This window comes from Pogoniulus pusillus, chromosome Z, assembly GCF_015220805.1.
Source record: "Pogoniulus pusillus isolate bPogPus1 chromosome Z, bPogPus1.pri, whole genome shotgun sequence".
Taxonomy (NCBI): domain Eukaryota; kingdom Metazoa; phylum Chordata; class Aves; order Piciformes; family Lybiidae; genus Pogoniulus; species Pogoniulus pusillus.
Window position 1 is genome coordinate 66,767,561 of NC_087309.1, and position 27,366 is coordinate 66,794,926.

At 39.4% G+C, this 27,366-nt stretch overlaps 1 protein-coding gene across 2 annotated transcripts; it reads left to right on the forward strand.

The window, feature by feature from the left end:
• Positions 1 to 1,494: 1,494 nt before the first annotated feature.
• Positions 1,495 to 27,366, forward strand: CARNMT1 (carnosine N-methyltransferase 1). 2 transcript variants are annotated; one of them, XR_010309086.1, is made up of 8 exons: positions 1,495 to 1,913; positions 4,852 to 5,047; positions 5,978 to 6,141; positions 14,266 to 14,406; positions 19,334 to 19,512; positions 20,816 to 20,925; positions 21,725 to 21,828; positions 22,790 to 22,879. XR_010309086.1 is itself a non-coding variant. In XM_064176539.1 (8 exons), the coding sequence occupies exons 1-8, from the start codon at positions 1,579 to 1,581 to the stop codon at positions 22,889 to 22,891; spliced, it is 1,335 nt and encodes a 444-aa protein (XP_064032609.1). In that variant the 5' UTR covers positions 1,496 to 1,578; the 3' UTR covers positions 22,892 to 27,366. The 2 variants fall into 2 exon arrangements, 1 of the variants encoding a protein (XP_064032609.1); XM_064176539.1 differs by having other exon boundaries at positions 1,496 to 1,913; positions 20,816 to 20,929; positions 22,790 to 27,366.

Genomic DNA, 27,366 nt, shown 5'->3' on the forward strand with positions numbered 1-27,366 from the left:
TGAGGCTTTCACCACCTCCCTGAGCAACCTCTTCCAGTGTCTCACCGCCTTTATGATGAAGCAATTCCTATGTCTAATCTAGATTTACTCTTCTCTAGCTTGGATCCATTCCCCCTAGTCCTATCACTACTCAACACCCTAAAAAATCCCTTACCACCTTTCTTGTAGGTCTTCAGATATTGGAAGGCCACAGTAAGGTCTCCTTGGTGCCCTCTCTTCTCCAAACTGCACAATCCCCAACTCTCTCAGTCTGTCCTCATAGCAGAGATGCTCCAGTCCTCTGATCATCCTCATGGCCCTTTTCTGTAGACACTCCAGCACATCCAGATCTTTCTTGTAATAGGAGTTCCAGAACCAGACATAGTACTCCAGGTGGAGTCTCAAAAAATCCAGATAAACTAGACACACAGCCTCTGCCTGCTTGGCTAGCTGGGACTAGCTGCGTTCCACAGCGAGATTTTTCTCCCTCCATGTCACAGGTAATGCATGGATATGCTTTGCCACAGCACTGACTGTGAAAACTGTCCAAGGGCTGATTGTGCCTTATACTGAGGTTGACTAGGCTAGTGATGGAGTCCTTGCCCCTGCAGAATCACAGAATTAACCAGGTTGGTAAAGACCTTTGAGATCATCGAGTCCAACCGATCACCTAATTAACTGAACCATGGCACCAAGTACCTCATCCAGTCTCCTTTTAAACACTTAAAGCGATAGTGACTCCACCACTTCACTGGGCAGCCAATTCCAATAGGCTATCACTCAGTGAAGAACTTTTTCCTAATGTCCAGCCTAGACATGCTCTGGCATAGTTTGAGACTGTGTCCTCTTGTTCTGTCACTGGGTGCCTGGGAAAAGAGACCAACCCCCACCTGGCTACAACCTTTTAGGTAGTTGTAGAGACAGCAATAAGGTCTCCCCTGAGCCTCCTCCAGGCTGAACAACCCCAGCTCCCTCAGCTGCTCCTTCTAGGGCTTGTGCTGCAGCCCCCTCACCAGCCTTGTTGCCCTTCTCTGGACACATTCAACCACCTCAACATCTTTCTTAAATTGAGTGGCCCAGAAGTGGACACAGTACTCAAGGTGTGGCCTAAGCAGTGCTGCATACAGGGGCAGAATCACTTCCCTGGTCCTACTGGCCACATTATTCCTGATACAGGCCAGGAGGCCGTTGGCCTTGGCCACCTGTGCACACTGCTGTCTAAAGTTCATCTGTCAGCCAGTACCCCTAGGTCTCTCTGCCGGGCCACTCTCAGAATTACGATGTTAAACAGGTCTGGGCCCAGCACTGATGCCTGGGGGACACTCCTGGCTACCCGCCGCATGTGGCACTATGCACAAACGCTCCCTGCGCCCGCCACCCGCCAGCGCTGGAGGCCGCAGAGTGACCCTGCCCGCGCCACCACCGGCGCGCCCCGGCGCCCGCAGCAGCGCGCAGGCGCGTGCCGCCGCCCCTCATCTCGCGACTCTCCGGGACGGGACGGACGGGGCGGAGAGCGCCAGGGCACCGCCCCTGCCCGGCACCGGAAGTGAGGGCAGCGCGTGCGCGCTGCACGGGCAGTTGCCGGCGGCTGCTGCGGGGATGTCGGCCACGTGCGCCGTGTCCCGTAAAGCACAGCCGCCGCCGCCAGCGCCGCCGGGTGAGAGGGATCCGCCGGCTAAAGCGATGCGCAGGGGCCTGCGGCAGGGCCATGAGGAGGAGCGGGAGCAGCTGCCGTGGCCGGGAGAGAGCGCCAGTGGCGGGAGCGGCGGACCCGACGTGGAGCAGGCGGCCTCCCTGAGCGACGAGCGGCGGAGGCGGCAGCCGCAGGAGCCGAGGGCGTTGGCGGCCGCTGCCACGGCAGCTAGGGTGGAGGAGGAGGAACGGCTGGAGCGGGAGCACTTCCGGAGGATCATCAATGCCTTCCGATACTACGGGTAACCGGGACCTGCGCCTTGTGTGGGGGCTGTGCGAGGGTCACCAGCCTTCTGCCGCTTCCTTTTCTAGCCACCTGCCTCCGCGGGGGTCAGGATCCCGCCGTCCGTGCGGGTTTGCCCCGCCGCGTTCCGGGTGCTTGGGTCCCAGAGCTCCTCGCTCTTTTGTGCCTGCCGTGTCGCCATCTCCCTGTGTACTGCGCGGGGAGCGCTGTACCTGTAGCGGGGTGCGGAAGCCTGAGTCGGGAAAGCATCTCTGCAACCCATTACCTTCTGCCTACAGACAAAGTGTCCTCGATGTCCTTGTTAACCAGAAAGCATGAAAGGGGAAAAAAAGGTCTCCAGGATGTGAGAGGTCTCTTTTTATACGAGAATATACTCAAGATACTTGAAGTTCTCATAGCAGTAGTAGCTTTTACTGTCAAATGAAAGAGCGTGCTTCGGTTACTACGGAAAATTTTGGAAGACGTGTTAATTTGCACAACAGATAAGGCTTGTTGATGAAGTTAGTAGATGGCTTCTTTTTTATAACTTTAGCCTTCTCACATTTGTTGAGGCAGAGGAAGGCTGGATGGTCCTATAGGAATGAGATGAAGGGAGGGGAACGGACCCGGACATTGCTGAATGTAAAAAATGAGTTAGACAGATTGCCGGGAGAGGGGCTGGCTGAGAAAGTCCAGTCCTCTAGGGTGTATTAGTAAACTGTCTGCTGTTACTTTGGGTTTGGGAAGCAGATGTGGGTTGTAGGTATGCTACATATTTCTGTACTTCAGTTGATAAACCCACGGGATGTTTATCGTTATGTGCTAGACACTTTTCCCGTGTAATGCAAGCATATTTTTTCCGCGACAGTAAAGTTCTTGGAAGGAGTAGATGATATTTAGACTATTCTGCCTCCTGTTTTTATATTTTTTTAGTGATTTGGGGTTATTTTGCTTTCGAGGACTACTGTTTGAGCATGAGGTTTGTGTAGACACTTCAACATCTCTTCTGATATCTGAATTAGAGAATTCAGTCCAGAAAAGCCATCAAAGTATCATTTATGCTACAATGTCATCTACATTCCTCAGCTGAATTTCCTCATTCAGTTTGGCCACACCAAAGACTTTGTTATTCGTTGTTGGCACAACAGCCAACAGTAATTTACTTATATGAGCAATGTAATTATATCCTCAGGCATAGAAGCTGGAACATCCTTCTTATCCTTCTCAGGTTCATCTTTGACATTTGAATACTAAAGTTTTGTTAAACACAGAAATTTAATTACTTTTTCTCTGACTTGAAGGAATCATCAGATTTTTTTCAGCTGAAGAAAAAGCCTTTAAGATTGAGCCCAACCATTGTCTTAACTACCAAGTCTGGTGCTAAACCATGTTCTGTAGCAACACATCTACGCATCTTTTAAACACCTCTTATGATTTCTCAGTTAATTTCCTAAACTGACAAATGAAATCTAGTAAAATCTATTCAGAGCTCTTCAGAGTTAGTAAGTTAAACAACTTTACGTAAGGCCTGGTGAGTGCTTGAACGTGGTGAGGCCAGAACTGTGTTAGGTAAGAAGGAAGACAGAAAGAAAAAAATCCAGACTTTTCTCATAGTGTCAGATTTGCCTTTTTTATGGCACTTTTATTTTGAGGAAGTGGAAGACTTAGCCTTGGCTTGGATCTGTTACATGATCAAATTAACAGTAGCACTTTGGGCAAGTATGCTGTCAGAAGAATCGCAGAATGTCAGGGGCTAGAAGGGACCTTGAAAGATCATCTAGTCCACCCCCCCTGCCAGAGCAAGATCTCCTATACCACATCACACAGGAACGTGTCCAGGCTGGTTTTGAATATCTCCTGAGAGGGAGACTCCACCACCCCCCTGGGCAGCCTGTTCCAGTGTTCCGTCACCTTCAGAGTGAAAAAAATTCCTCCTGTTTACATGAAACCTCCAGTGTCTCAACTTCCACCCATTGCCCCTTGTCCTGTTACTGGACCTCACCGAAAAGAGCTTGGCTTCATCCTCCTGGCACTCACCCTTTACATATTTATAAACAGTGATGAGATCACCTCTTAGTCTCCTTTTCACCAAGCTAAAGAGCCCCAGCTCCCTCAGTCTCTCCTCATAAGAGAGATGTTCTATTCCTTTAATCATCTTTGTGACTCCATGACAGACTTTCAAGCAGTTCTATGTCCCCCTTGAACTGGGGGGCCCAGAACTGGACACAGTACTCCAGATGTGGCCTCACCGGGGTAGTGTAGAGGGGCAGGAGAACCTCTTTTGACCTACTGGTCACAGCCCTTCTAATATACCCCAGAATGGCATTTGCCCTTCTGGCCATAAGAACATATTGCTGGCTCATGCTCAACCTCCCATCAACTAGGACCCGCAGATCCTTTTCCCCTTTGCTGTTTTCCAGCAGGTCAGTCCTCAACCTATGTTGGTGCCTGGGGTGCTTTCCCAGGTGCAAGACTCTACACTTGCCCTTTTGGCATTTCATTAAATTTCTTCCTGCCCAGCCCTTCAGCCTGTCCAAGTCTGGCTAAATGGCAGCACAGCCTTCTGGTGTGTCGGCCACTCCACCCAGTTTGGTGTCATTGGCAAACCTGCTGATGGGGCACTCTGTGCCCTCATCCAGGTAATTGATGGATATACTGAACAGAAGTGGTCCCAGGGGGACTCCACTAGTTACAGGCCTCCATAGGTACCTTAGTATTATATATATAGTGTGACTATGATGCTGGTATGGTCCAGCTGCGACTCTTATGGTTCTTTCCTAAACGGCAACATGTGTAAAAGCATGGTGATAGAGAACTAGAGCTTAAAACATTTTCCCTAAAAATTGTTTGTAGGTTGTTCTCAAGTAAGGAATTACAAAATGATCACTTTCTGTACCTACAGAAAAGAATAATTGTAGTTGGAATTGCTTAGATTGAATTATCTTTTTGCTTTTTAGAACGAATATGCATGAACGAGTGAACAGAACAGAGAGGCAGTTTAAATCTCTCCCAGCTAAGCAACAGAGTCTTCTTCCCCAATTCCTTCCTCACCTTGACAAGATTCGGAAGTGCATTGATCATAATCAAGAGATCCTGCAGACCATTGTGAATGACTGCGTTCATATGTTTGAAAATAAAGAATATGGAGAAGATGTATGTTAAATGGACTTTTTCATACTCCAAAATTCTGTGTGCTTTGGCATTTTCTGCATTTGTTTTTCGCTCCTTTCAGGCTTCAATCTTTTTTTTTTGCCTTTATTGTCTCCTTTATGAGGTACTATTTGCTTCCATTTTTCTTTGTCTTGCCTTTCATCTCTTGTAGAGCTCGTATTTAATAAAAACTATTTGTTTTTAGTCCTTGTACTTAGAGTTAAGAAAACTAATGAGACTCTGGAAAGTGGTAGTTATCAGTTATTGTGAAAACACAGATTTTCTCTCTGGAGTTCTACCTCTACACTGGTTATAATCTATATTTTTTTTTCAGTTAATGATGTGGATCATAAGTGAAGTTTTCTGCCTTACTGTAGGTTATTACCTACATGTTGCATCATTCTCTAAATCGGTTAGAATTTTAGATAGGCCAATTATTTTTAATGTTCTTATCTGTAAAAACATTTTCATTACTGACCTGCTGCTTCATTGTGGCATCTCTATTAAAAAAATTGCACTCAGATTTAAAATACTGTGAGAAATAGAAATTAAAGTCCTTTTTTTTTTTGGTACCTCTGATATGAGGTTCTCAGTATTGCCTCATCAGTGCTTAAAGGGATCCATTTCCCACGGTAAGCAGTTCAGCCTCTACACTAGCTAAACCCTGTGCCTTTCCTCCTTTCCACTTGTGCTCTGCTATGCCATAGTATTTTTAATGTGGAACCTGGTCTCTTTTGTGTTCAACTGAGACCAGCAAACCTGGTTAGTTTAGGATTCTGAGTTCTGGTGAAATGCAAGTGCTTTCTTAGCCAAAGTCTCAGCAGACCATATAGCATGGCTTTTGTTTATTTATGATCTGCATTTTTTCCTCTCTTTTAAAGGTACTTGGTACATTTTTCACTAACTCTTTCTTCCCCCCGCCTTTCTAATCAGGGAAGAGGAAAGATTACACCAGCTTCAACATTTGACATGGATAAATTAAAATCCACTTTGAAACAATTTGTGAGAGACTGGAGTGAAGAAGGAAGGCCTGAGAGAGAGTCCTGCTACCAGCCAATCATTAGTGAAATTGTAAAGAACTTTCCAAAAGAAAGATGGTAATAGTGTTTTAAGTCTTATTTTGACATGGGCACACACTGTTGCATGGATCTAACCTGAAATCTGAAAAATGCCTTGCTGCATATGTGAGGGTAGCTTTGTAACTGTGTCAGTTTAACATTGCTAAAATAATCATCACTGTATGTGGATTTAGGTAATATACTGGTAGAACGTCAGAAATTACTACTACTGTAGTAAGAATTCTATATTTAATGGTCACTGCCACAGAATCAGTCCAGTCATAATGTAGATTTCAATTTAATCTTAACACTTTTTATTTAAGATTAATGGGAAAACTTGTGAATTTTGTGTACTCAAAAATGTACAGGTCAGAACTTAGGTTTGATATAGCTAGGTGCTACTGTGAGTTTGTCTTGTCAGTAATTGCTAATAATGCACTTGTATCAATTTGAAAATACCCTTCACTGGGTTATCTTTTCATTAGTAAAGATTGTTAATAATGGCAGAACACAGTGCAGACACAGTCACTTCCTCTTTTGCCTTGTGGTAACTTATCTCAAGGTGGGTGCAACACTAAACATTTATCTGAAGGTAAACTTTGTGCAATTTTTTTAGTGTTAATGTTGCCCTATATAAGGAAAAAATGTATTAAATGCTACAGGTTACCTCACATACATGTGATACACAGATTTGTAGGTAAAGTCATGGTTTTGAAAGTCATCTTTTAAATGTTCATGGTAGCATCTCACCTTTTCTTTGTACGCTAACTTTTAAAGCATTTTCATTGTGGGAGGTGTAACTTGCCTTAAGAGATACGTGACTAAAATTGGAAAGTCTTAACTTTTATACTTAACTATCAATTAACTATTTCAGAACCTCCAGTTGGTATTAGGAATCAATGTGACAGTGTATCTGGTGAATCTCAAGTAAATGGCTATGTGCTTCTTTACCAGGAACTCTGTTGTTGTTTTCAAACACAACTAATGTGGCAGTGCTTCTGTCCCTCTTGTGATGGTTCTGAAATATCAGTTGTTGTTTTTCCTTTGTCTCTTCAAAAATCTCAAGTCATTACTGTATAGATCAAACATCTCTATTACAGTTTGGAATTTGTCAATGAAACTTTTAATTTTATTTATAAAATGTGTATTATGTATATACCTATTTAAATGTCTAATATTAATGATGATTATGGATCTGTTGCAGCTTTTATGCAAACTTTCTCTGTTCACTTACTGTTACATACTGTCATCAGCTTGCTTTTTTTTGCTACTAACCAGAGACTGTTCTATTCAGGAGTACTTACCTCTTTCAGGAGAGAAGCAGAGTCATTCCAAGAGCCTGTTCTCATTCTGTGTATTATGAGGCGTAACAGGCAGTTCTACTTCACCTTTATGTGAGAACTTCTCTGGCAGGGCAGGCCAGCTGATCAGTCTAGTTACTTTATTAGAATGTTGGAGGGGGGCTGTTTCAGTTTGAACATGTGGACACCTGAACTGCCCACAGTGAAGCTATTCTGGCTGTTTTGTATAACAGGTACAAAGTCCGTTTCCTGTGGAGAGTTCTAATGTGGAAAGACAGCTTGTAGATGGAAGCTCAATGTATCTTTGTATTTAATCCTTAGAGTTCCCTTTTCTTGTACAGAGTGCTGAAGTCTCCTGTGGTGACGAAATCGAAGTGCTACGGAAGCAGTGTATTGTTAACAAAGTGATGAAATCAGCTTTCAGAATTGTAGAATAACAGAATCAGTTTTGACTGGAAAAGATGTTTAAGATCAAGTCCAACCATTAACTTAGCACTACTAAGTACATCACTAAAACATGTCCCCAGGTACCACATCTATACAACTTCTAAATACCTTCAGGGATGGTCACTCATCCACTTCCCTGGGCAGCCTGTTCCAATGCTTGACAATCCTTTTTGGGGAAGACATTTTTCCTAATACCCAACCTAAACCTCCCTTGGTACATCTTGAGATCTTTTCCTCTTGTTCTGTCCCTTGTTACTTGGTGAGAAGAGACTGACACCTACCTTACTACAGCCTCCTTTCAGGTAGTTGTAGAGAAGGTATTTTTTATTCTCCAGAATAAACAATGGTTGCCTCAGCTGCTTCCTGTAGGACCTGCTCTCTAGATCTTCCACAAACTATTGCTCTTTAGACATGCTCCAGTACTTTGATGTCCTTCTTGTAGTGAGAGACCCAAAAGTGAACCCAGTATTCAAGGTGTTTCCTCACCACTGCCTTTTACAAGGGTACAATCACATCTCTGGTCCTGCTGGCCACACTGTTCCTGGTACAGGCTAGGATGCTGTTGGCCTTATTGTCACCCTGTCACACTGCTGGCTCACATTCAACTGACTATAAAAGCATACTTCCAGGCCCTCTTCTGCCAGGAAAAGGTCTTGATGTATTTTGCATTGTAAAAGATTGAGAAATATTTTAAATTTAAAGCTTGTCAAGTTTTTGAGACTATTCAGTTAGGTTTCACTCCATGCATGCACATGTTGTGTTATTACTCTTTGTGAAACTGGCCTGTATTTGTTCTGTTACTATGCAAACAACAGAAGAGGTGAAGTGCTCTATGTGCTTGCGCTTCCTGGAAGCAGCTGTAAATTACAGTGATCTTGTGAGTAGGTGCTACTGTGTTTCAGTCCAGTCGTCTGACACGACTGTCACCTAAAAATAAGATGTCAAAAAGATGTTTCTGCTTCTTATTTTTCTTCAGAAATTCCTTCTTTCTGCTTGGCACTTTAACACAGAATCTGTTATCAGGATAACAAAGCAGTTTTAAAAGAAATTACATGAGATAAGGTCTTCCTAAAGAACTGGTGCATTTCCTGTGTTACTGATGTTGGAATTTGTGTTTCAGCTTATAGGGTCTTTATATTGTCTATCTCTTGATGAAGCCATTTAAAATTTTTGGATCTGGATGAACTACTGTTTTCTGTAGGAGAAAATAGTAAAATATAGATACATTTTTATTTTTATGGGATATTTCATTGAGGCATTTTTATGAGGAAACACTAAATTGAAATTCAAAATAAATATACCAGTATATTATATATATATACATATATATACACAATTTTTTTTTTTTTCTAATTCCCTTTTTGTCATATTGGTTTTCTTCTACTTCTGTTTCCCTACACATAAGTAGATGTGAAAAGGTGTATAGATCATCAGCTTTTCTCCAAAAGGAATCAAATAAATAGTTAACCTTTTGGTTAATTATCATTCCATGGCCAAGAATGGTAAACAGGTATTTTCTCAAATCTTTCATTCATTAACTTGGCCTCTGGAACCACTTAGAACTTGAAATTTAAATACATCATTCTATCCAGTTACTGACTGCATTTTCCAGGATACTGTCAGGATAGCCCAAAAGAAGTCACCACTGCTTATTTTCCTTTTTATATGAAAAAACATGCTTTATTAATTCTAAGCCTGAACTTGGCTATACTTCATGCATGTACTTGGTCATGCTAATATAGTTGTTATAAATTTTTTACTTCATACAGTTTTGTTTAACTTATATATAGAAAACATCTTGCAGGGGTTTTAAAGTTATCAAAAATTGTCCTTAAACTTTGTTTTAAACATTAAGAGTAAATTGTACCTTCAGTATTACTACAGTCCACTGAAGGCTTTACAGGTCTTGAGACAAAGCATATAAACCTCAGTTGCTGAATTTGGTGAACAGGTCTTTAAATAATTGTGCTTTTTAGCTACCTCTTTAAAAAAATAGTCTGAAAATATGAAAGTAAAATAATGAAAAATAATAGACTGGGAATTGTATGTATTTATTACCTAAATTTACAAACAATGCAGAGATAAGACATTGGGAAAGGAGGACTCCCACAGTGCAATCTTACGCTGATATTGCCACTCATATTTTGTGTGTGGCCTATAGATTTCTGACCACTTAATCTCATTAGATAACAGTAAATTGCAGTGCTCAGTTTATGAAAACAAAGTTTTTCTTTGATTGCACACTAATTTTTCTTTTGCTGCACTGCAGTTTCCCACTTCAGCACTATATATTTTTTTTGTTAAACAAAATAGCCATAAAAATAAGAACTCAGAGAATCATTAAGGCTGCAAAAGACCTCTGAGATCAAGTCCAGCCCATGACCCAATACCATGACATCAGCCAAGCCATACCACGAAGTGTCACATCCAATCTTTTCTTAAAGACCTCCAGGAATGGTGACTCAACCACCTCTCTGGTCAGTCCATTCCAGTGCCTAATTGCACTTTCTGTGAGGAACTACTTCCTAACATCCGACCTAAACCTCCCCTGGTGCAGCTTCAGACCATGCCCTCTTGTCCTGTCACTAGCTGTCTGAGAGAAGAGCCTGACACCTACCTGACTACAACTTCCTTTTAGGTAACTGTAGAGAGTGATAAGGTCCCTTCTAAATCTTCTCCAGTCTGAACAACCCCAGCTCCGCCAGCCTTTCCTCACACAACTTTCCCTCCAGCCCCCTCACCAGTCTCATTGCTCTCCTCTGGTGCCACTCCAGCACCTCAGTGCTTTCTTGAAGTGAGTGGCCCAGCACTGCACACAGTGCTCAAGGTGAGGCCTCACCAGTGCCAAGTGCAGGGACAGAACTACATCCCTAGTCCTACTGGCCACACTTCCTGATACAAGCCAAGATGCCCTTGGCCTTCCATACCACCTGGACACACTGCTGGCTCATGTTCAACCAGCTGTCAGCCATCACTCCCAGGTCCCTCTCTGCCAGGCTGCTCTCCAGCCACTCATCCCCAGTCTGTAGCTCTTTATGGGGTTGTGGCCAAAGTGTAGGACCGTGCACTTTGTCCTGTTGAGTCTCATACCATTTGCCTCAGTCCACTGACCTTCCCTCATGTATAATTTTTCCTTTAAGAAGTACACCAACTAAAATCTTCGTTAATGGCAAATAAATTCCTAAGAGCTGAAAAATCTATCACAGTTCAAAATGCGGTGTAAAAATGGCATAACGAATTTTAGTTGTTTCTCATACTTCTTCACTTTATGTTTAAGAGACTGCTGCAGTTTCAGTAATTGAGCTAAACTACCACACAGCCCTCTTCCCTGCTTGCCACACCTATGTAACGTTAGTAGGCCAATGTTTCTTCCCTATTGCTCCACTGTGGTGGGTTGTGAACTCCTCTGCCCTTCCCCCCCTGCCCAGTAAATTTACCAGACCAGCTCATATGGCTTGGAAGTAAGATAAAGCTATATTTAACAGCAAAGCTAAATTTAAAAGCATATATACAAAATATATTTACATGTGTTTACAACTATACACAATTTAGAAATAATACAGAAATCCAATCTTTCCCTCCTGGACAAAGAAAAGCCCAGAAGGGGCAAACACCACCCTCTCTCTCACCAGATAGAAAACAACCAGCAAAGCTCATGTGTTAAGTCAAGGTTAGTGTAGGAGTAGGAGAGAAGCAAAGGAAATGCAAACAGATCCAGTGTCCAAGAGCTAAGAAGCAAGAATTGTTTGTACTTTGGCTTTTTATACCTCTTGGCAAATGAATGAACAATACAGACTTTATCATTGTTGTTCTTTCACAACCAATGCTCTGCTTATTCAGATTCTGCACTGAACTTTCAGGGAAGTGCCAGTTTCTTTTCTTAGTTCAAGGCTTATTGGAATATTCTATCACATCCACATGTTTTTAAATGGATACTTACTTGTCGGGTACCTGTTTATGTTCCTAAGCAATGCTACATCTGTGTCACAGAAATGTCATACTGCTGGCTAGTTGAAAGCTGGTTTCATTGTGGATAAACCTTGAGTTATGAGTTACCACAGCTCAGGATTGGGGTTTTTCTATTATCTTTGCTTCTGCTGCAATTACATATCCATGAAAAGAAAGCAGGCTTTTCTAGCTTTCTAAATTATCTTGTAACTGTAGCCATTAAGAAATGTATCTTCTGTGCAATTAAAAAATTTTAGCTGTTCTAATTATTCAGAAATTAGCATAATACACTGCACTGGAATGCTCCCACTGCCACTGACTGTACCTTATATAATTTTTTAAATTCGACTACAATTTGTCACTAACAATTCTTTCTAAGCCTAGAAAAGCAAAAATGTGTTTGAGCTTTTTTGGTTTGGGGCTGGTTTTGATCGCAGGACACTATCAGCAATTACTGTTTTGTTTTTTTTTTTTCAATACGTTTGTCATGTACCTAATTTATCTAATTGTAGATTTTTTTTTTTTTAAGTACTCTTGAACCTTTTTGGAGGGATGGTGTCAATGTTAGTGGACTTAGATGTACTTGATTATATTGTATCCTACTATCTGTGCTCTGTATGCTGAAACAGAATCAGTGACCAGCATCAGGCCCTAGCAACTCATGTGAGGAGGATGGATAGAAATTAAAACACTTAACAAGTTTCTAGACAGACTAAAATCTCTTAGTAAAGGTGCAAAGTAAAGAACAGTCATAATCAACTGTCTTCTAAAAACTGGAAAAATTAGGTCAGAGATACAAAGGCATATTGTGAATAAAAAATTTGTAAGACTATTAGAAACAATTTCTGATCAACTTGCTTAGACTGTTAGAGGCTTTATTTTGGGATGAATAAAGGTGCAGATTTCCAAATGTGTTTGCACCTTCAGATCTACTTGTTAATTGTTTTAAGAAAAGTATTTTCTCAGCAATGTATGATAACCTTGGAGGTTGTGTAAGACTTAAACCGACTCATGGAAGTGTCCACATGCAGGTGCAAAAATCTGTGTAGAGTTAGTCTAAATATATAATTTTTAAAAGTTAAATTGCAAGGAAATTAAGAAATAGGTTAGATGGAAATATATGTGGAATGACTGTATCACTACAAACAAAACAATGTAAGATTCAGTCTAATGGAACAGAAGTGAGAGTTGGGAATGAGTAGTGGTTTATTTTCCATTTGGGAGGCTTCACTAATTAGATGATTAAGACACAAAAAATACTGGTGAATATGCTTTGTTATTTTGCGTGGCCTTCTAGAAATTTCTTTTGGTTTTGGGTAACAGAAGAAGTAGCCTCCTTTTCAAGTTTTACATTTATCTTCATGCTTATGCAGCCTACTAACTCTTTTGAATATCTTTTGTTATCTGGATTTTTTCTATCTAATCAAAGGACTCACATTTTGCCTTCTTTCATTGTATGTCTGAAGTGCTGATTTCAGCTACATTTATTTGCCTATATTTTTATGATACACATTTTGTCTTTGGAGGTGACATGCAAAAGGGAGGGTAGCTGGGAGAATTCACTCTTGGGTTTTTGGTATACAAAATGATGAAATTCATGACTTGAAAGTGGAAAATTAATTCTTTATGAAAGTATGCTTTCAGTTTGATGTTGGAGTGGGGTTTTTTGTTTGTTTTATGACTGAAGGATGGATTGCATTGTGGTGGATGTCTAATGGCTAGAATATGTAGTTAGTGTCTTTTCTGTCTGAAAGAGAAGCTTCGAGATCCTTAGCTGCTGAACTTGAAAGAGAGGAGAGGTTTTTCTAGACATGTCAGTAGAGACGCACTGCTGAATGTCATCTCACAGTCTTGATGCCTGGTTAAGGGAAGTGAATAGATAGAGAACTGCAGTGTACTTTGATTTGGGAAGTCTTAAGTCATTTTCAGTGAAATCAGCTGACAGCATATGTATAACCCACAGTTGCTGAGAAGATAACAACCTTTAAGTTTCTTAGAGATTGAACTGATTATCAGCTTTTACAGGTTTTTTATTTTCTGTTTCTGATGTCAAAATACTTGTTTGCTCTTCACTCTATAGCTAAGATGATTTCTAGAATATTTGTTATCAGTTGATCTCAGAATAAATTAAATGGTGCTATATCTTGATAGTCTTTCTTCAAGTCACTTACAAGATTTTTATCTTGATGACTGTAAGAGTTTCCAGGGGAAAAAAAAAAAGTCATTATGCTCCGTATTCTGAATGAGGGTTGTGTATGTTCTTTGAGTAATTTGTGTGAATTATTTTAACTGTGCATTAAGTTAATATGATCAGAACTGGCTCAGTTTGAATTTAAAAGTATAAAATCATACATGAAATAAATGACAGTATATAAGTATATGGGTGAAAAATGTGTAACTGGACCTCTGTAGGTTTTGTTAAGAGGTATCAGATAAAGACTTAACTGTTATTTTTGTTCTGTTGCAGGGATTTCTCCAAAGTTAATATCCTGGTACCTGGTGCTGGGCTAGGTAGATTGGCGTGGGAAATAGCTATGCTCGGGTATGCTTGCCAAGGAAATGAATGGAGCCTCTTTATGCTCTTTTCTTCTAACTTTGTACTCAACAGGTACATAGCTTATGTTTTACTTGCCGACTGATATCTAGAGAGGCAAAATTCTAAATAAGAAAAGCCTGAATAAATAAAACTTACAAGAATAGCTTTGTAAGTCCTAACACAGGACACACAACTACTCTGTAGAACGTTTTAATGAAAAAATAAATCAGTGGGATAAACTGGGGAGGGAGGAGGGAAGCATTGTGTCTGAGTCATTAAAATAATAGCATGAAGCACAACTCACAGAAACTTAAAATCTCTAGATTGTACTACAGACTTTCTGCATAATCTTGAATCCATTTTATGATTTATTTCACATCTGTTTCTGTAAAATGCACAAGTATCCCACTGGCATCAAATACAGACTAGTTAGTATGTGTGTGGTACTTAGCGGTTGTGGTTAGTAAGAGGAAACTTTTTAAAGGAAGCGTTAATGTTACATACTACAATTTTAGGCCCCATTTTACATGACATTGTTAATAGTTGTACAATTACACTGAAATGCTACATCTGGATGTAGTAAATTCACTGTATAAGTTTAATTTACAATGGCATTTCTGCATTTGTTATTCTGTCACTTGCATTGTGAATTACTGGTTTCATAATGAACTTGTTAGAGGAATGAAGATGGCAAATGCAAGTGTTCTTTTAAGAAACAGAGTGGGAAAATCACAGGTGGGCAAGTGTGAAAGAAGTTTGGAGAAGTGTTTTGGGAGAGTTGGCATCAAGTTCAGAAAAGAGAATTTGCCAATTCACTCTTCCATTTTAAATTATACAACTTTTCTGGAAACACCTAAACTATTTTGCTGTAATCTATATTATCATGGTGTTTTGGAGCCTGGTTGGTAGTCTGTCCACAGTGGACTGTGATGATTTTAAATGTATTACAGCTTACTCTTCAAAAACAAGAGGAAAACACTATTATGGCTGCTGCATGTCTTCTTGAAAAGTAGTGGTCAATGTAATGAAAACATATTTGCTGGAAGCCTGTCTGTTTTTTTCTTACATTACTTTTAAATTACTCTCATCTAGTGATGAAACTGTGTATTATAGTTCAACTGATCTAATGCTTTGCAGCTCATTAAAGGAGGCCACATTCTTCTTGTCCTCTACAGGCTCTTAACATTCTGGAACTTATAAAATTATTCAAAGCAACATGAAAGTATTCATTCCCCATCTCTGGGAGAACTGATCAGCTATCATAGTGTTTCACATGTGAAAGTCAACTTAACCCTTGCCTATCTCTGATATTTTTGTCTTACTAAAATATTGAGTCTTTGGCCTATTTGTGAAATTCTTCTGAAGATCCATGCTGAACTTACAACAGATATCATTCTTTGCATCTGATGCTCATGTGAGGTTCCTATTTGTGTAAGGTATTTAGTAATGTGTTAAGCATTAGACAAGATTGAATTGTTGGGGTGTGATGCTCATTAAGATTCTAAGGACCTCTGGGGTCTTCATTTTAGTCTCAAGTGGTTGATCCCAGTTAGCTTTTAAAATGGACATGTTTGCTTTCCTGGAACTGGAGGAAATAGGAATGATCAATATAAGCTTGTGGCCGTTTGAGCTGATCTTCTAGCTCAGACATAGGGGAAAGATGAACATTCCAGGGATAGGCCACATAATAGCAACAATAGATAAATTAATATCATTTCATTGGAGCATCAAGAGCTCAATGTCTAGAAGCACAGCTTGTTCTCCCCCTTTCTCCCGCTGGCTTCTGCTGGTGCAGCTTTCGCCTGTCTTCCCCGGCTGCTGTTTTGGCTACTGCTGCTTCTGCTGCTTCGCCGCCGCTTGACCCCTCCCCCATCTCCCTTCAGGTTATTGGGTTTTTTTTGTTTGTTTGTTTGTTTGTTTTTTGAAAGTCAGGGGAAGATGAAATTGTATTTTCTTATAGTATAACAATGTAAAGAGAGATAATAACTAGAGAAGGAAGGAATGTTCATCTTTCCCCTACGTCTGAGCTAGAAGATCAGCTCAAACGGCCACAAAGCTCAAAGTACTAGTTAAAGGAGAGTGGTAAGAAAGAAGGATTTTGTTAATTAGTTTTTAATTGCAGTCTTATTTTCATTAATTTTATTTTCAGTTGATAAAAACATGAGAATTTTGCTAGTATGTATTGGCAGTTTGGATATACCATCTTTCTCTGACCTTGGTTTATTTTTAGGAAGACAAAGTACTGCCAACTACTACAGTGACTTCATTCTTCTGTGAATTAAGTCGTACCTGCTGATTTTTATGCATATAAACAAACAGTTCTCTTAAATTGTGAATTTTTGTTACTATGGTTAAAGTTGCATAGCATGGTATGTAGAGCATGTCAAGGCATATCTTGTTTTGGTCACTGTAAGTATCTGAAGTTAATTAAATGGCATTACTCCATTGAAGAAGCTGTGATTTGAAAATTAAGTGACACTGGAGCAGTTAAACTGCTATGACTCCAAGGCTGCTGCAGTCCTTATATGGGAAAGGTTCTTGTTGCTCATGTATTTTTCTAGTATTTACTTGAGTTATGGATATAATGACATGTGACAGACGTGATCATTGGTGATGTACAGAAACGCTTAATTTATTGAATATTTTGGAAGGACAAAAACTGTGAGAAGCATAGTTTGCTTTCTTGGTTCTTGAAAGCATACCAAAATTTTCAGAGAGTTGAGCCCCAAAGGACATATGTTACTCCTCTTCAACATCTGACACAAAGGGAAACAACACTAGGATGGTAGCTAGGTGGAGAAGACAGGATCAGCTGGTTCCTGACTTGCTGTTTTCTGCAGCTGGAGATACAGAACACAAGGGTCAGAAGCCTTGTACTAACAGCAGTAGCAGTAGTCTGACTTAACAAGTATTTGAGAAAGCTCAGCTGAAGTAACCTAAAACTTTGTACCCAGGCCAGAGTACAGTTAGTTTAAAAAGCTTTAATTAATCCCAGTAGAATAAATGCTTAATTGAGTATCTTTACATTCTGCAAAGAATGCAACTTTTGATAAAGCTTGACACTTTGGAAGATGCATTAGAATGAAAACAGGTAAAGCATTTTATTTAAAAGTCAGTGGTAAGCACTGAGATTTAACCTACCCACCTATGCATCTTTTCCAGAACCATCTTTTCGATTGAATACTGAACAGTAAATGCCATGCCCCTATGGGAAATGATGACATGCATCACAGTTAAAGGTGTTTTGTAACATAATTTGCATCGTATTTTCTGGGAAAGAGGAACTGCACAGAAGTGCAGTGCTAAGTTTGGAAGTATAAATTACAGAATCTGGAAAGAGAGGTTTTCAAGCTCGAATGTGGGGAGGAACTTAATGAAAATGAGTTTTGGAACTGTTCAGAAGTTTACATGAATATATTTTGTGCTGGGAGCAAAAAAACCTAAGGAGGTGTGCTCCCTTACAGCATAGAAAAAAATATAACCTACTCAAATTTTGTTTGGGTTTTTTGAGTTTGTTTGTTTTACATTGCTTTTCATGAAATTTTAATTGTTAAGAAAAAAATCTGAGGGCAGTACAAATGAACTGGGAACATCAATAAAATGCTGGAAAGGTTAACAACTTTTGTTGGCTAACAAGGTGGGATTGTTTCATTGTTCTTACAGTTGAGCTTTGGTTTTGTTTGCTTTGGGTTGGTTGCTTAGAGTTCTTTTCTGTAGCGTTTGAGGGTTTTTTGGTTGGTTGGGTTTTTGTGATTTTTTTTGTTTTATTTGGGGAAAAGGAGTGATTGGGGTGTTTTTTCCCTTTTATAACCAAAATAGAAGGTGCCTTTCCTGGAGAAAATTATGCTCATGTCACCAGGGATTTTTCCCTGCTTTTCTGCTTTTGACTGCATATATCTAAATATGCATGATATATGGTTACCACAGTGTACCACTGCTCACACACACAGGATGGTTTTGAAATTTTTGTTTTACTTATAAGTATGACATGAAGAAAGTAAAAGATGTTACTTCAAAGACTAGCACAGATGTTTTCTATCCACCAGCCAAAAAATTGCACTTTCTGTAACTATTAGATTGCTTGTAGTTTATGAACTGTTTGATATGTTTTATGGGGCAGATGTATTCTCTGTTTGCTCTGAAAGAAAATGGCTTAATTTTTAAATTACAGATTTTAGTGAACTGTGGGAAAAGCTTCTTTTAAAATAGGGATTGACTTTGTTGATCATGTCAACCCACAAATTTTATTTTAGCCTATGTTTATTTGTTAGCATAATTGCAACACTACTATGCTTCGCAAAATGTTATTTACTAAAAGCATCCTTTCAGTTAGCATCTGAAAAATGCTTTTGTTTTGCTGTGCTTCAAAATCTGTATGAGTATAGTTCAGAAAAGGCAGAAAATCCAGAGTGAGAACAGATGTTTCCAATAAAATTAATGGAACTAATGTTAATTGCTATCTTTGTTGTTGTTGTTGTTTTTTTTTTTTTTTTTTTTTTTTTTTTGGGGGGGGGGGAGGGGTTGTTGTTGTGTTTTGGTTTTGTTGTTGTTTGATTGTTTGTTTTTATGGGAAAAAATAGGCTCCACAAAGACTTAGCTTTACTGAATATATGAAATAATAAATTTCATTAATCTTACAAAACAATCTGATGCATTTTCAGTGGGGAAAAAAGTCAGAGGAAATAGTAAAATATGTGGAAAAAATTAAATGACAAGCTTTCTTTGCTAATAATTTGTGCATCTAAGTAAGAGTGTTGGGTTTGGGTATTTGGTGGGGTTTTGTGTCTGTGTATTCTGGGTGTTTTTTTAGATCATAAATTGTTTGGCAGTTTGAGCTTTTATGAAGTAGTTAAAAGTCCCTTAGAAGACTTACGGCTTTTTAAAGAATTTATCAGAATAATTCACTGGACATTGGTGAAAGCCTTGAACTCCTGCATTTCTAGATACTAGGTAAGCAAGTAGCTGAAACTGAATTTCTGTTGATTTCTGTATTTTGCAGATGCTCTAAAGTTAATTCATGTAAGCTCTATCCCTGGATTCATCAGTTTAGCAATAACAGAAAATCTGCTGATCAAATACGTCCAATTTATTTCCCTGACGTTGATCCTCACAGTCTTCCTTCTGGTTCAAACTTCTCTATGACAGCAGGAGATTTTCAAGAAATATATTCTGAGTGCAGTAAGTAAATGCAATCTTTTGGGCTATCCATGTAACCCTATCTTCAGACTATTTGTTAGGGGATATTTAATTATGAATAGAAGGGTACTCTATCTACAAGCATTAAACAAAAAGTACTACCTGTAGACAGCTCCTCTGATTTTTTTCCTTTCTTCTTAGTTATGAAAAAAATACAGATACCTGCTTGCCTAAAAGGTCTTAGGTGCACTACTGACTGACAATAGAAGATATTTCAGAGGCACATTCTAGAAATAAATATGAAAAAAAATAGACTTCTGTCAGTACAAGTAACTTTTGATGATAGTTGTGCTCTCCTCATTGCAGCCACAAAGTAATGTTTTATGAGAAACATAATGTTAACTTGCAAACTGTTAACATGAAGACTGTTTCTTAGTACCTACTGTACCAGTTACAGTACCTTTTTAGAATTTGATCAAGGGTAGCACTTAGTTCTCTTTTGTGTAGTCTAATATTCTAATATATTTCAAGTCAATATTTTTGGCTTACATGGTATTGGATTATTACTTCACCTTTCTGTCCCTATTAGACCCAAAGCCATTTTTTCACTAGGATTAAATAGCTATTGGGCTGCCCTTTATTGTGCAGCCAAACTTCCAGATATTTTCTTGCAGGGGCTTTCCTTATAATTCCTTAATTTTCTGAAAGTTCTGTCTTACAGTAGCACATCTGATACTTGCAAAAAGAGAGACTTTTTTTTTAATTTACAAAAGTTAAAGCTTCTCCAGTTTCAAGGATACATGTTTAGAGAAAATCAGGAAGGCTCAGGTAGACTTTATGCTGTTTGTTAACTAGTAAAAACACAGCTAGAGAAATATTCATAGAATCATAGAATCAACCAGGTTGGAAGAGACCTCCAAGATCACCCAGTCCAACCCATCCCCCAGCCCTATCCAGTCAACTAAACCATGGCACTAAGTGCCTCATCCATTCTTTAAATACTTAAGTATTTTGAAGCTATGTCATTTGTGAAAGTTCACTTTAGTGTACAAACTTGTATAGATCTGTTATGTATGAACAATTTTATAAAATATATAAATATGTATAATGTTTTCGTCTGCGTATATGCAGATACATATATATGTCACATGAACCCACACTTAGCTGTCATTAACATAAAGCGAAGTATTTTATTTACTAGTAAATAGAAGTAAAAACCTGCAAATGTTGTTAGTTGAGGTTTAATGCTTGATTATATAAAGAAATACTGGGGTTAAATACTGAATTTTGTACAGATGCAGAAACAATGACACTAATATCTGTCTACTTCACTCTTTTTATGCAGATACATGGGACTGCATAGCAACTTGCTTTTTTATAGATACAGCACATAATGTTATTGATTACATTGATACTATATGGAAAATACTGAAGCCTGGAGGAATATGGATAAATGTAGGCAAGTGTGACCAACCTCTCTTACTTTTAGCCCTGACTTACAGGCATCTACTACTTAAAAAGATTTGTGGGGGTGAATGTGTCTGTGCTGAAAATTCTGTAGAAACAGAAACATCCAGACTTTGGAAATTATTTCACATGTTCAGAGCTTGTCCTTATGTTTGTGAGTTACAGTCAACACCATGTGATTCTTAATTAGAGAAGAAAATCTTCCCACTGGTGTCCAACATTTGTTATTTGACAAATGTAATGTCTTACATTCTTTTTTGCTGTCTTTCTGAGAAAACAGAACATGTATTATGTGTACATCCTTGCATTTTTTTCTTCATCTCTTGTCTAATTTATATTGTACTTCTGGCCAGAGTCCTCTGGAATAAGATGTGAATAAGATGTATGTATGCCTTCCCTCCAAAGAAGGGAGACTATTTAAGTCTTTCATAGTGAACGAATATCAGAGAAACTCAGGAGTTAATCATTTTTCCTAGCAGAAATTTATCAGTCACTGGTCGGTCAGTGACTAGTCAGTCCTGGGTAGTCACAGAATGCAAATAGAGCACCTTCCTTGTGTTCTGCAGGGGCAGCAGTGATGCTGGAGACATTTTAAGAGAATGAGCCTTTATTGTTAAATAAATAGCTGAATTATTTTGTTTTCATTTTGCATTGACTTTTTATAAAAATTGTACTCAAGTGATAGATTTGTCTGTATGTAAATATTCTTTGCACTTTAGTATATGTTTCAGATTTTTAAAGCATGTTTCTCTTTTTAATAGGCATTTCTGTTGTCTTTCTACTCTAGGTCCTCTCCTTTACCATTTTGAAAACTTGGGAAATGAACTTTCAATAGAATTAAGCTATGAGGACATAAAAAATGTTATACTGCAGTATGGATTCCATATAGAGGTAAGAAGATGCTGTAGTCTGCAATGAGTAGTATTGGTATAAACCAGACTATCTACTTTGAATAGATGTTTACCTTAAATGTAGCTTGGCATAATGGCATATACTAATGACTGGTATCAGTGCCAGGCAAGGTCATGGAACAGGTCATCTTGAGTGCCATCACAAAGCACCTACAGGATGGCCAAGGGATCAGGCCCAGCCAGCATGGGTTTAGGAAGGGCAGCTCCTGTCTCACCAACCTGATCTCCTTTTATGATCAGGTTACCTGCCTGGTGAATATGGGAAAGGCTGTGGATGTAGTCTACCTGGACTTCAGCAAAGCCTTTGACACTGTCTGCCACAAGCTGGCAGCTCACAGCTTGGACAGATTCACTCTGTGCTGGGTCAACAACTGGCTGAAAGGCCAGGCCCAGAGAGTGGTGGTGAATGGTGCCACATCCAGTTGGCAGCCAGTCACTAGTGGTGTTCCCCAAGGATCAGTGCGGGGCCCAGTCCTGTTCAACATCTTTATTGATGATCTGGATGAGAGGATTGAGCCCAGCATCAGTAAATTTGCAGCTGACACCAAGCTAGGAGCAGGTGTTCATCTGTTGGAAGGTAGGAGAGCCCTGCAGAGGGACCTGGACAGGCTGGATGGGTGGGCAGAGGCCAATGGGATGAGATTTAAGAAGGCCAAGTGCAGGGTTCTACACTTTGGCCACAAGAACCCCATGCAGCACTACAGGCTGCATGAAAAGCCCGGATGAGGCATTTCGTGCCATGGTCTAGTTGACTGGACAGGGCTGGGTGCTAGGTTGGACTGGATGATCTTGGAGGTCTCTTCCAATCTGGTTGATTCTGTGATTATTTGCTGCTGTTGTATTTTTTGAAAAGTGTATAAACAGTCTAGCAATTTCTTTCTTATTAAGAGAAACACATCTTGTAGAGAAGGTATTTTGAAAGCTGCTACTTGTTTTTTCAGGTGGAGAAAGAATCTGTACTGTCAACATACACTGTGAATGAACTCTCCATGATGAAATACTACTATGAATGTGTGTTGTTTGTGGTGAGAAAACCAGAATAAAAGTGGTCTGTATAGGTTAATCACAAAACGTTACTGGCTTGAAAGCTAGAAATAAGAATAAAATGGACTGGGTGATGTCTGGACACAACCTCAAATCAGTGGTGCCTTCTTACTCCTTGTAGGATTTAGATAGTGTCTATTTTCTTAATATCTCTATTGGTATCTGGACATGTACTATGCCATGCATATTTGTAATATACTTGCGGAAATAGAGGAAATGTTCACAAGATGCATCAAGAATAAAAAGCAAAACAAAGTTTTCCTGAGAATAAAATGTTTGCCATAACTAGGCTAATTCCTTGCATATGCTTCATTACTTTTCATAAATTTTAAAAGATTTTCTACTTCCTGATGTTAGGAATGCATAGACGTACTTACTGTACTAGCTGTATGACTTTTAGATAAGTGTTTCTAAACATACACTTAATTGTGAAGTCTGAAATGGTTGGAAAGTGATCTAATTGTTCCTGACAGACAAAACAGCTATCAGAACTATTAAGAGTATTTTCTGTGGAACCAAAGCAAAGTAGATTATTACACAAATTCTAATATTTGACTGTATCACTGTTACCAATTTAATCAAAACAAAGAACCTATAGGCAAATTGAATACTATGTGAAAGCAGTGTTTAGTGAAGAAAAAGCAGCATGTCACAAAGAAGCAGTATGTTAACCTCTGTTCAGGACTAACACCAATTTTTATTAATCTCTTAGAGTTGAAACTGAAATATATTAGATGTTTTGCCATCTTAAAATACATTGAGTTCACTCGTTTACTGCTTAAGCCAAAACAGTGAAGCAGTATTTTTGGTTATACATAACTGATAGAGCTCTTTTCTGTCTTTCAAAGCTGGTAACATAGCTGAGTTATCCATGCTACATGTAGGTAGTGCAATGCAAAAAACATCCTGTTCTTGTGGGGAATTGGTGTAGGGGGGATAATACATGTAAATAGTAGGTGATGTAATGTCATCATTTCTACCTGAATCAGTATATCCAGGGCAATTGGTAGAATATTTCCTTGTGATTTCATGCACTTTACCATTGTGACTTAGTGACTTCTTGGTTCTCTATCATAATGTTTTTGGGGTTTTTTTGTTTGTTTTTTTTCCCTAGTAGATGTAGCATAGGTGAATATTTAATCTACAAATCATGACACTGTACAAGAGGCATAATCTCTTGTGACTTTGAAGTACCTGAGAAGACAATAATCACTGTGCTGAGAGATGTTGTCACAGCCATTTCACTTCTAAAATGTATTTGTTACATTTGTACCGTTTAAATCAGTTTAATTTTTTTTTCTTAAAAATATAAAACCAGTATGATACAGAATCAAGGGTTTTCATAACTGGTCATAGTGGCACTGGACAGCAGCTTGTTTGGCAAACAAGTAATAGGAAATGATGACACAAAGATGTGTGGCAGACTCATTTGAAGGATAAGATGCCATCTAAAGGGGCTTAGACAGGCTTCAAAAAAGGGTCAGTGCAAACTGCATGAGATTCAACACGTCAAGTGCAAGGTCCTGCACCTGGGCTGGGCCAATCCCAGGCACAGATATAAACTGAGTAGAGAGTGGGTTGACAGCAGTCCTGTAGAGAAGGACTTAGAAGTGTTGATAGATGAGAAGTGCAACATGAGCCAACTGGCGGTGTGCTCAACTGGCCAACTGTATCCTGGGACACATCAGGGGGAGTGTGGCCAGAAGATCAAGAGAGATAATTCTCCCTCTTTACTCTGCTTTTATGAGACCCCTATCTCAAATGCTGGTGTCCACACAGGAAGGACATAGATCTGTTGGAACAAGTTCAGAGGAAGACACAAAGATGATCCAGGGCGTGAAACACCTCTACTACGAGGATAGGCAAAGGGAACTGGAATTGTTAAGCCTGGAAAACAGAAGACTCCTGGGGGACCCTATAACTGCCTTCCAATACCTGAAGGGAATCTACAGGAAGAGTTGAGGGGGACGTTTTTAGAAGAGTGTCCACTAGTAACACGCAGGGAAATGGATTTCAATTGAAGGAGAATAGGTTTAGTTTGGATCTTGGAAAGAAACCCTTCACTATGAGGGTGGCAAAACTCTGCAATGGATTGTCCAGGGAGGTTGTGGATGTCCCCCCATGAAGATTTTCAAAGCCAGGTTGGATGGAGCCTTAAGTAACTAGTTTAGTTGAGAGGCATCCCTGCCCATAGCAGGGAGGTTTGATTAAATGATCTCTAAGGTCTATTCCAGCCTAGGCCATTCACCTGAATCAGGGAGACTTCCTATTTGTTTTTCTTAGAGTTAGAAACTTTCCCAGTAGCTAAGAAAGATTAGCCTCTAGATTTCTAGACATAAAGACTGATGCCTTGAGCTGGCTAGAGTGAACATAAGACACAGTGGCAGAGAACAAAGAAACTATGATAAAAATTCACATACTGAGCTGACCAGAACATCAACAAGAGGAAGGTCAGAAAGTGACAAAAGAGACCAGGAAATAAAAGGACTTTATATTAAATAATTCATGCATAGGTAAAAAAATTCCCTGAAATTAAATGAACATGTACTACTGTAAGTGTATATAAAGCATGTGGGGAGTATCTTTGGTTATGTGGACTGGAAAGGTTACCCCTTTGCAACGTGCCATGAGTAAAGGCAATACCTGCCCTAACAGCTGTCAGCTGTCAGGTTTCAATTGATCTTCCCATGTCACTATGATTCTGTTGTATTTCCTGTCCCCTTCTTTCATGGTGATGTATCAGTCACATCTCTAGCAGACCTGTTGCTGGTTTTTGGTTGGGTTTTTTTTATTTGGTTTGGGGGTTTTTGTTTGTTTGTTTGTTTTCCCAAATGGTTTCAACACTGTAAGAGAGCACACAACTGATTATATTTCAGTACTGTGTCCCTCTCTGCTCAGAATCCTTATATAGAATAAAAACTGCTGGTCTACAGAAGATTTAAATTAAAGCTTTGTTTAAACTAGACTTACTTGAACTGTCATCTTCCTAAATGTGCACCATGAAGATTTAGCTCTGTAAATGAGCTGTCAAAGTCTAACCTACTCCAAGAAAATCATGTTCAAAGCTGTAAAACTGCCGTTACAAGCAGCAAACTAAAAGTCCCTGCACACCTAAAGAAAAAGAAAAAAACTTGCTTTGATCATCATACTATTTATTTTTGAGGAATTTTATTATTCTTTGCTTTAACAGTTTTATTTTCCTTAGAGCACACGTTATGATTATTTTACTTGATTTTCAAGATCCTTGAAATAAGATAAGTTTAGGTAAATATCCATTGTGCTGTTGTTGAGTAGTATATGTCTGTGTAGTCGTGCCCAGTTTCTGCCTTCCCACCCAGTCTGCAGTTACACTTGAAAAGAGTTGTTGTTTTTTCACAAATAGGCAGTAGGGCTCTTGCTTTCTGATTGAATGTCAGTATCCTGGAGAGGGTCCAGTGGACAGCTCAGAGGATGATTAGGGGACTGGAAGGCATGCCCTATGAGGAAGAGTCTGAGGGGCCTGGGACTTTTTAGTCTGGAGAAGACTGTGAGGGGACTTAATAAATGTTTATGAACATCTGAGGGCTGGTGGGGCTGGGTGGGACAGGCTCTTCTCACTTGCTCCCTGTGACAGGACAAGGATCAATGAGTGTAAGTTGCAGCACAAGAGAGGTTCCACCTCAACACCAGGGGGAACTTCTTGACTGTAAGCGTCACAGAGCACTGGAGCAGGCTCCCCAGAGAGGCTGTGGAGTCTCCTTTTCAGGCAACTTTCAAGGCCTGTCTGGATGAGTGCCCCTCTGATCTGTGCTAGATGTGTAGTCCTGCGCTGGCAGGGGGTTGGACTCTGATTGCCTTGGGTCCCTTCCAATCCCTAATATCCTGTGATCCTGTGATCTTTTTGTTCTGGTGGTATTGTTCTTTGCCACCCCGTGTTGTGCCATTTTTTGGTGTTGTTTTTAGGAAATACTATTTAGTTATGCCAGGTATGTAGTGAGGTAACTTCAATTTCTGATCTAGAAAATGCCATTTTCCACATTGTTTTTCTTTTAAATTATAACAGCTGCATTAAGGGTTGTAAACAGAAGAATCTTGTGAATAAAGTGTACAAATTAGTAATTTTTAACTTGCAGTACTATTGATGAGCTTTTAAAATGCATCACATGTGTTTTTATGCACAGGGGATAATTGTGTATTACTGAATGTGATCACATTCTTTTACTCAGTTGTACACAGGGGGGAAAATGTGTAAGGCTATTATCAGCTGAAGCCGGGGCACTATTAAACCGTACATGGCATTGGATGTAAAATAAAATGCTGCATAAGCTTCGATGTAATGCTCTCTATAATGGAGTAAGTTTGGCAATGTAAAGCGTCCTGTATTTTCAGTTGTATGTTAATACACTCTGAAGTGTCACGTCTCGCTGAACTTTCTGCTATTTTCTGTGTGTAACAGACTGCAATTTTCTCTGCTATTAAAGTTTGCAGGATGACA